Raw genomic sequence first — 10,595 nt, 5'->3', positions numbered from 1 at the left:
TGATGCATTAAATGAGGTAAGAGGAAAGTTTTGCTCGGGTATTTTGATCTCAGATATTTTCTTTTGAGAAAAAGAGGCAGAAATCTCACAAATGTAAGAGTTTCAGAGATCTCAACAATCTCCAAACTGAGCCTAGATTTGTCAAGTCTGCAGTCAAAAGTGAATATTATTGAAGATCTCAGTATGAACTCAAATTTACCCAAATCCAGATTATTTTACTTCATTTTACACCTCCATACGCTTGTATTATCATACTCATTTGTTTCTATTTTTAATTATTCTAAGCAATTTTATGAGAAACATGTACACCATTAAAGTCGCCTGTGCTATCATGGACCCACCACCGAGAATTCCAGATGTTTCTCTGGGAAAATAAGTTTTGTGAAAAAGGGAACATTCAATTTCTTCCATTCTGTTTTAACACTCTCCACAATTCCTGAAATGCAAGACAATCGTGCAAAAAAAACCTGAATTTAGTTTTAGCCCCTGAGCAGCAGGCCTGCAGGAAACGTGCAAGTGTAATATTGTGATTTTGCTTTGATTTCACTGTCCTGAAGAAAAGTAGCTTACCTGAAGCAACATGTCTGAATAGTTTATGGTTTAGATGTTGCAACAATTCAAATAAATAGTAAGCAAGCAAGCACGCGTGGCATGTAATGGACGACAAGGGTTTCCCTTGAAAAAATTAAAGGGGATGCCGTGAGGGTAAACAGAGCTAAAAATAACCCCAGGAACCATTCAAGCACACACAAGGCGGGTCCTGATAAAGGTGTTCAAGTTACACCCATGTGAAACACATCTATAAAAGGACTAATGATTCACAGGTGAAATTATCAGAAGACACAGTGGAACTGAGATTTTGAAAAAAGATCTCAAAGCAAACCATTTGAGGAAGAGTCAGCACGAATGTTTGCGGAATTGATGATTTTTAGCCAGCGTGTTGGAGTATAAACAAATCTACACAGACAACAAAGCTCTGCATCATCTTTAAAGATGTATTCTTCATCATCAGAGCTTCATCCGTATGCCAGTGTGGAGAGGTTGGGCGATGGAGACAAACCCATCTCCTCTAAAACTACTAGATCCCAAAGGCCGCGTACCCGAAGGGTCCTCTACCCCCCAGGAGCGAGGAAGATCTTGCCAAAAGAGCAGAGCGATCCTGTAAAACGATGGCTGCTTCTGCTTTCTGCTTTACTTTTCCTGCAAATCTACATGGAGGACGGACTCTGTGAGACCCAACAGCCGCCCCAGGAAACCTCCTGCTCGTATGGGGAAGCTGAGACGGAGAGACCCTTAACCTGGGGGTCTTCAGAGATAGACGTTGCACAGTGCTGGGGTTTAAACAGTCACGTTAGCACCCAGGCGTATTGCACCGAGTGAGAAGCTGTTCCTGAGACTCATGGCAAATGCCACATCCGTGTGTGAAAGCAAAACCGCATGCACAGGAACTGTTAGTGAGCTTTTCCAGAAAACACTGTAAGAGCGTGCAGGAACGTGCACATGCACACCAAGGGAAAAAATTACGGTGCTACTGGAAAGAGCAGCGTGATTGAATCACCCGTCTGAGCTGTACTGGATTTCCAACATTCACTGAAATCTGGCCATCTGAGCACTGCACGGGTCAAGACTCTCTGACTGTAAACTGATACACACGCACACGTCACACAACGGCGTAGAGGAAAGGCAAGTCTGTGATTCACTGAGAGAGAAAACAAACTTACACAGCGCGCTCAACAGCGCTGAGACTCAGTTGTGTGTGTGCATATGGGAAGGCTTCCATCACTGCCGGCAAAGTATGTGTAATCCGCCACGTGCTATTAAATATATTCATATTTGGTTGAAAATGTAAAATCAGGATGGAGAGAAACTATTACATCATTGTGTGATGATAGGAAATATTTGCGCTATGTCTAGATGTAAAGCGTATGCTCTTGCATTTACAAAATGACTGTAGATTTGTTGTACTGTTAAATAATTATACTGTATATAATTTTACATAATAAAATATTTAAATGACTCTTCCTTTGTAAGTGTCTTATTATGTGACCCCATATAATATAATAAGTGACCCCAAGTGACCCCATATAATGTAATGTAATGTAATATAATATAATATAATATAATGTAATGTAATGTAATGTAATGTAATGTAATGTAATGTAATGTAATGTAATGTAATATAATATAATACATATAACAGCCTACATAAATAAATACACAAATTAATTTGATGTAATATACATAAATTTATTTAAATGGTCATAAAAAATACATACATACATTTGCTAAATATATGTTCATAAAAATAAAATAATAAAAAATGTATTTATTATATTTATCATCAAATCTATTTGTATCTTAAATATTAAAAACATACAATAAATACACTAAGACTAAGTGAAAGGTTCTATAGAAATACATTTGAATTAAACGGAATGTTGAAGGATGTCCATTATTCCTAAACCTTTGAATGTGAAATCTACGACCAACATGTTTCACATACATCAAGTAAGGACACCCAGACAAACATCAGTCTCGCGGTAATGACAACGACCCCAAACACGTACATTTACATACCAAACCTCAAATGTAACTTCTGTTAAATTAGTCAGACATTACAGTACCTGAAACTTTCCAGTGAACATCACGTCACAGTAGAAACACATACAGGCCCGTAGCCAGGGGGGGTTCGGGTGGTTCAAACGACCCACCCCTCACTGTCAAAGTTGAATATTTGTAATAAAAATGTGTCCTTTTAAATAACTGCCAATAATTAGGATCGTGGGTGTCGGAAGCGCAAAGTGGTGCAGTGAGTCATATGACAAGTAATATCAGCTTTGACGCTATCCATCGGGTTCGAATCCACCTTTCGCCAAACTAATTTCAACATCTTCACAGTTCACATCCCATCACATATCATCAGAGATGGCAAAAGTACACACATCCCTTACTTAAGTAGAAGTACAGATACTCATGTTTAAAAATACTCTGGTAAAAGTTGAAGTACTGACTTAATTTTTTACTCAAGTAAAAGTAAAAAAGTATGTGCTCTAAAATATACTTAAGTAAAAAGTAGCCATTACTACTACCTGCTTTAGCCTGTATCCAAGAACAACTGCTATAGAGAACACAGGCAGACAAAAGTGAGTTACATTGTTAATTATACTGAAATGCAAACAAGAGTGAAAGTATCATTATAATTCACACCTCACCTAGTTTACCAGATGACAGATTAATAGGCCTAGTGAAAATATTATAAATCATTACCGCTCAAATTGGCAACTTTCTAGATAATCCTATTCGCTGGCTTAAACAATTTGTGCTAAAGACTGAATATTAAAGTGTGTGCCAACAGCACGAACAGCACTAGCAACATCCCTTTAACAAAACTGAAAAAATTGGAGGGAAAAACTTAACAACAGATAACAGGCAAGCAACACTACATTAAGTTATTGTGTGTGTTTGCCGGTGAGTGTATGTGTGTGTTCTTTTTCTGGTCAAAAAAGATGCGAAGTGTGAACAATGAACAACATCTAACTAGCACGCTAGCAAAATATGAATTCATGATAACAGACTTAGCAAACATAGAAAATAGACTATAATTACGGAAAACATTGACTTTGCTTATGACAAGAATTTTTAACACCGACAATTTCAAACATCTCCCGAATATATGGCCATGGGTGATTAGGAATGACTCACCTAAAAAACGATAAACCAACAGGCTTCTTGTTTAAAAACGGCGCGCATGACAAAAAATAATACAGATTAAAGTGACAAGTCTGGTTTGAAAATGTAAGAAGTAGAAAGTACAGATATTTGGTTAAAAGTGTAAGAAGTGAAAGTAAAAAGTTGTCAGAAAAATAAATAGTGAAGTAAAGTACAGACACCAAAAAAATCTACTTAAGTACAGTAATGAAGTATTTGTACTTCGTTACTTACCATCTCTGCATATCATATCGTGCAGGTTTTTATTTTTCAACAATGTACGTGAACATTTTTCTTTTCATTTTGGGCATGTTTCTCGACGCATGATCTCATCTCACAGATACTTGTCAACTTTAGTGTTATAAAATAATTTCCCAAAGACAAAATGGTTGAAAGTGAAACTGCATGTGTGTAACAGAGACCAGTGAGAGACGGCTGTGCGAGTAATCATGTCTCCTCGCTTCACGGATTGCTCTTTGTTGAGAAAAAGAACCACCACTTCCACAAGTATAGCTACGGCCCTAGACACCTGTTGAGTGCCTCAACTTATTAACACCTGTGCAACTTCAACCAGCACTGTGAGAAAGTGTCTACCTGTCTGCATGTATCGTGTAGAGAGCAGGTGTGATGCATTGTCATCATCCCAAACACATTAGTCATCTGGTTCATGCCAAACTATTATCAATACACAGGGCTGAACATTTCTGTTCCCATGAGATCTCACTTTTGAATCATCATGAGAAACTTAGACTTAAACTTGACGTATGTCAATATTAAAGTGTGAGACAGAGCGGTGTTCTGTCTTTTAAATTGACTTTAATATTTAGTTTAGTCTCTTTAATTTTTTAGAGAAAAAATGAACAACGAGTCTGACATTTGATAGACATTTTGTGTGCATTCATTTGGGGTTATTTCGACCCAGCATTGCATCAAAATGGACAAACGCAAACATTGGGTTAAATTAATCCAGCAAATGGTATATATTTGGCCCAACAATAGGTTTAAACAACCAAGCAATTCATAACTCAGCAGTTTGGTTTGTCCATTTTGTCCAGAGTCAGTAATGTGTTTGCTCAGGATCAAACCCATGACCTTTGACTTGTTACTGCAATGCTCTATCAGTTGAGCAACAGAAACACGGAAGTCTGAATTGTAATGACAGAAAGAAACATTTACAGGAAAGACTGGCTTTTATCTTTCCATCTTGTAAGCTGCATTTTTATGTTCGCTTCAGTTTCAAAGGCCACATTTCTTAGACCATTCTGGCAAATGTAGTATTCATTCATATAAAGTTAAAACACAAAAGGCTACATTGAGTTTATAGCTTTGAACTTTCTCAATTTACACAATTCTATGGGTATGTATTTTAAATATTATTTCTTAAAGTTGAAATATTTTGCATCTATATCGCCATCTCTGTTTGAAACATAACATTGCAGGTCGCTTATAGCAGGTTGAGGTCAGATGATATCAAACTAACCACAAAAAAAGTCGTATTCAGCTTTAAGATTAGGAATAAACGTGTGTACGATATACTCCACTTTTTTCACTGCACTTGTCCAGTCATGTGACACATGAGTATATTTTAGGAATATAATAAACATCATTAATTCAGTTGTAAACGTCACGCAGAGCTGCTTCAATCATCTCTAGACGCATTACTTTAATCTGCTGTGACGCTAAAGCGAACTGTATCTGTCAATCATCCAGGACTTTCATACCTCCTTTAACAATCCAATTGTTTAGAAAAGGTACACATTCCAACCTATAAATAGACATCTACGTTAATGCTTTAGAAGAATTTGGTTTACGCTTTTGTCCCTCTTATGATACAATAATGCTCATTTCAGTAACGTAAACGCTTGTTAATAACATGTCTGGCTCATATTTCACCCGGAAACTTATAAAAATGTATTATATTTCATAACCATATCGTTTGGATTTGAATTCTCATTACTGCACATGCAGTCATTCCCCCAACCTGAAAGTGACATAGGTCGCCCCCTTACTGTCATCATCGGTGCTGCATATAAATAATGTTTGACTGACATATTAACCAGCACGTAGACACTTGGAAAACCACCACGAAATTTGAATGAGACATTTTAATGGGAATTCTACTTAGACAATGAGTCTCACTAACAAACCAAGAATTCATGCTTTCTGTTCTGCCTGTATGGTTTCATCTGCCAGTTCAGCCGACAGAGAGAATGTAAACTGTCCCTCATGTTACATTCTTTTGAGAAACTATAGTTTCTAATCACATCAGATTAACTCTAATTGATCAAAACTGTGTGAATCGCGGACGAATCAGATCAAACAGTGTGGAACATTTTCAGTCTGAAGGCCAGAGGTAGTTCACTGCGACTGGTACGGCCATAAGGCAGTTAGATCCTTATCTTTTTGCTCTCATAAACGTGATTTAATATCAACTTTGCTAGGCTTGAAGGCACAAACAGAATGCGCAAGTCACAGTACAGGCTGTATTCCTCAACACCTCGGAAACCATAAATCAAAGAGCTTGAATTTCACACCTTTACCTACAAATGTACTTCATACTCAAAAGTGTGTGTTTATTTTTAGTAAGGTGACGCAAAGCCTTTGTGGCCCTTCCTAAAGTCAACATGCCATGCCCAAGGTTTAACCCGGGGCAGACATACCTCCACCCCACACAGAGAAACTCGGCAGACCACAGAGAATGCATGAGCAACGTACACACATACAGTGTCAGCCAAATGAAAGTGTGGCATGAAAATACTCTGCACCACGTTTTACAATTTTTTGTATGAGTATACGTTGACTTTGTATGAAACTAAACCAAACTGTTGTCATGTTGCTTTAGACATAAAAGTTAAAACATACTATTTGGTAAAGTAGTTTAATTAGAAATACCTATTCTGTATCTTTCTGATAAAGGAAGTAATCTGAGTTTTAGTCTTGTGTTGATTCATGATAGGGGAAAACAGTATCAGCAAAGTTTCTTTGGAAACATCCTGACAAGTCGTCTGCATGTTCCTGCTTACACTTTGTATGTAACCTGTGGCACATTGTCTGCACGGCCTGATTCCAAACTCTTTACATCAGTGCTATTATTACAGTGTGAGTTCTTCATGCTTTCAAACTGATTTTTCACATAGATTGTTTAGGATGGAAGTATATGAATACGTATAAGAAGAGCTGGTGACAACTAGTGTACTATTTATGTACTAATATGTACACATTTGTCAACATTATGTACGTTTGATGTACTATTTTTCACCCTTTACATGCCTCGTGTACTTGGGTTCTTTTTTTAACTATTCAGGAAACTAAATAATCATATCAGGAAAATTCGTTATAATTAGATGGTTTATCACAGTATGTCTGGGTGTCTCATAATTATTATACATTATTTTACACTATTCAAGATAAAGAGCTTTAAGGTCCGATAAATAACCTTTTAAATTCACAGAAAATGTGTGTTGCACAAAGGGTTCTTTGTAGAGAAAAAAGAATTCTACTGATTATAAAAAGAAAAAAGAAAGATTTAGAAATTAACCGAAATGTTCTGTTGGGAACCAAAAATGTTTTCTGTGGCATTGGTGAATTTGTTAGCCTGTTTATTTTCAAAACAAATTCCAAACTGCATCTAACCCGCGTCGACTTTTCTCAACCTTCTCTTCTCTTCACTTCTTGACCAGGTAATTCTCTGCTCAATGCATCCCTGATCTCTCTCTTACCCCTTGCTATCCTCAACTCCGTTCTCTCTCCCCTTTCGGAGACTCTCTAAAATTCTCCACCCTGCCTACTACCTGTCCCCTCGACCCGATCCCTTCCCACCTCCTACAGGCTATCTCTCCGTCTCTTGTTCCTCAGCTCGCACACATTATTAACACCTCAATCACTACTGGCAATGTCCCCACCTCATTTAAACAAGACCTGGTAACACCTTTACTCAAGAAACCAATACTCAGCCCCTCAGTGGTCAGCAACTACAGACTGATCTCACTTCTGTGAGGATCTGCCTGTGACATTAGAGTCAAACCAGTTGAGTATAGTTCCATAGATGCCCAGTTTCGAGACATCCAGATCTCACCTGGCAACTGGAGTTCCGCAGGGATCAGTTCTTGCTCCTCTCCTCTTTTCTGTTTATAGAAAACCTCCCTGGGTCCACTTATTAAGGCACGTGGGTTCTCATACCATTTTTATGCAGATGATACGCATATTGCTTTTTTAAGCCAGTTCGCCCAACCATCTCTGCCCGTGTCTCTACCTGCCTTCTGGAAATCTCTTCCTGGATGAAAGAGCATGAACTAAAAGTCAACCTCTCCAATACAGAACTCCTGGTTATACCAGCCCTCCCATCAAATGCACACTTCCGTACCATTCAGCTCCGTTCCTTTACTATAACACCCACCAATATGCGAGGAACCTGAGGTGATGTTCGACGACCGGCTGAAATTCATCCCTCACATTGCAGCAATCACTCAAACTTGCAGGTTTGTGCTCTACAATCTCAGGAAAATCAGCCAGTTCCTGTCAGAGCATGCCTCTCAGCTGCTAGTCCAATCTTTGGTCATATCAAGACCGGCCTTCTAACCAGTCCAGTTGCCACCGGCATCAAGTTTAAATCGCTGACCCTGGTCTTCAGAACGATAACGGCAAATTCGCCCCTTTACCTTAACTCACTGCTCCATATCTAAAGCCCGTCCTGTCATCTTCGGGTTGAAAATCACAACGAGGCACCAAATCGCTTGCAAAAACCTTTACTCATTCGGTTCCCCTGTGGTGAAATGAACTGCCAGCCTCCACCCGAACTGCTCAACTATCAAAAAACAGCTCAAAACACACCTGTTCAGCATTATTTGACTAACCAATAACTGTCTAACTAATCTTGTTCTTCATTCTCTCCCTTGCTAACTCCAGCTTTGATCCTCCAAGTAGCATTGCCTTGTAAACGAACAGTACTGTAGAGAGTGTTGAAAAAATGTTGATACGCTCTCCTATACGTAAGTTGCTTTGGATAAAAGCGTCTGCCAAATGAATAAATGTAAATGTAAATAATACTAATATACAAAAAATCAAGAACCTTCTAAAACATATAAATCCCTTTTTGATGTTAATTTGTTCTGATGATATAACTGATAAACACACTGTAAAAATAATGTCATCATTAAGTCATGGCAATATGTTTTACATCGCTTCACTAGGAAAAGTCTACAAAAAACTATTTTTTTGTATATATAGACAGAAAATACACATTTAAGGCAGTAACATTTATAACTGTGAAAAGTTAACTTTATCTATAAATGAGATCATATTATTATATGTAGGCAGGCAAACGTAACTCTCATTATTATGTTGTGTCATGTGTTCATATTCTCCGATTTCTATGGGATTTTTTCGTTTAAATCGTGTATTTTCCGTCATGAGCAACTCATCTTAAGGGTGGGGCTTCAAAACCTGGGCGTCTCTTAAAAGCAAAATATATATAAACCTCACACTGAAGTCACAGAAGTCACAACTACAGAACAAGACACAGAGAATAGTGCGTAACTGATCAGAAAAGAAAATAATGTTCGCCAGATCAGACAGCATGGTCTTCTCAGTCCCGACAAACAACTTCTTCGGGCAGCAGCCGCACTTTGATTTCAGACCGGTGATGCCGCGCAACACGGAGCCGGAGATCTTCACCTTCGAGCGCATTCCGGAACCGCAGCTGACGCACCCTTACCGCGCGGCTCCGACGCGCCCGCGCAAGAGGAACACGAGGGTCATGTACCCCTCAAAAGTGCGCAAATATCTCCCACCGGCCGAGAAAAGCACCGCCAAACGGTGGCTGCTCATCCTGTGCCTGGTGGTCTTCATGCAGATCTACACGGAGGAAGGATCCGTTGAGTCCTTGCCGAGTGAGAGTCCAGGCTTCACTGAAGCCACAACGTACAATGTCCTCTCCTTCCAGTCCCCCGAGGACCAAGCCAGACAGATGATGGAGAAAAACTTCGCCCAGATGTCAAGCAAGCAGCTCCAGGCCAGCAACGAGAAAGAGAACCAGTTTCTCAACACTACGTGCCCGAGCGCAAACTGGGAGGAAGACGTGAGAGCGCATTACCAGCACGGTCATCGCAATGGATACGTGGTGGCTCTTCTATATCCAGTTTACCATAGACTCGGTCAAGAGAACTGAATGAATTGAAAATCACGTTATGGACTTAATATTAATTAATATCATGGACTTAATATTATTAATATAATTTCAATGTTTGAAAGATGGACAGCAGTGTGTGGCGCTTGGAAAGCCCATCGGTTCCAGCGAAGCTGAAAAGGCATTTGATGGACTTGAATGATGAAAAACTGAGCCAAATGTGAACGGCTCTTTACTTGAATATTGTGCAAAACTTCACTTGAAGTATAGAGATTCGCCTTATAGTCTCACAAGTAGACCAGTAACCTGTGCGTGAGAAAGGCGCAATGCTCGTTTGTGTTGCTGATCGCACAGAAATACTTGAACATTACATTGAAGATGTTATTGTGTTAAATGAAGAACTGTCGTTTCTTGTAGCTATTTATTTAACGTTATCTATTTATTGTTATTGACTTATTTATTTCATATTGTTTTTAAACGTCAGTTGATGTCTTAAAGTATTTTATAACTTGTTGCTTTTTATGAACAATATTATGAATATTAATGTGAGCTAGAAATTCATCAGATGTCGAATTAACTTTATAAAGTAACAAACACGCTTAAAAAAACTTTGATACAATTTTATTTACAGTAATTGTTATTGAAATATGAAAGTATTTAATTTCTGACGCATATCACTACATCTGTTATTCATTAGCGTTTACACTGATAGGACAATTGCGCACAAATCTGTTTGAAAAAGTGAAATAAAAATTGCAAATTC

At 38.4% G+C, this 10,595-nt stretch overlaps 1 protein-coding gene across 1 annotated transcript; it reads left to right on the top strand.

The window, feature by feature from the left end:
- The first annotated feature begins 9,198 nt into the window (after positions 1-9,198).
- ier3 (immediate early response 3) lies at positions 9,199-10,595 on the top strand. The gene has a single exon (XM_079488312.1). The coding sequence runs from the start codon at positions 9,263-9,265 to the stop codon at positions 9,872-9,874; it is 612 nt and encodes a 203-aa protein (XP_079344438.1). The 5' UTR covers positions 9,199-9,262; the 3' UTR covers positions 9,875-10,595.

The sequence above is a fragment of the Barbatula barbatula genome (assembly GCF_947034865.1).
Source record: "Barbatula barbatula genome assembly, chromosome: 2".
Classification (NCBI taxonomy): domain Eukaryota; kingdom Metazoa; phylum Chordata; class Actinopteri; order Cypriniformes; family Nemacheilidae; genus Barbatula; species Barbatula barbatula.
Note: the sequence above shows the minus strand (reverse complement) of the source record. Positions and strands in the feature narration are given on the sequence as shown.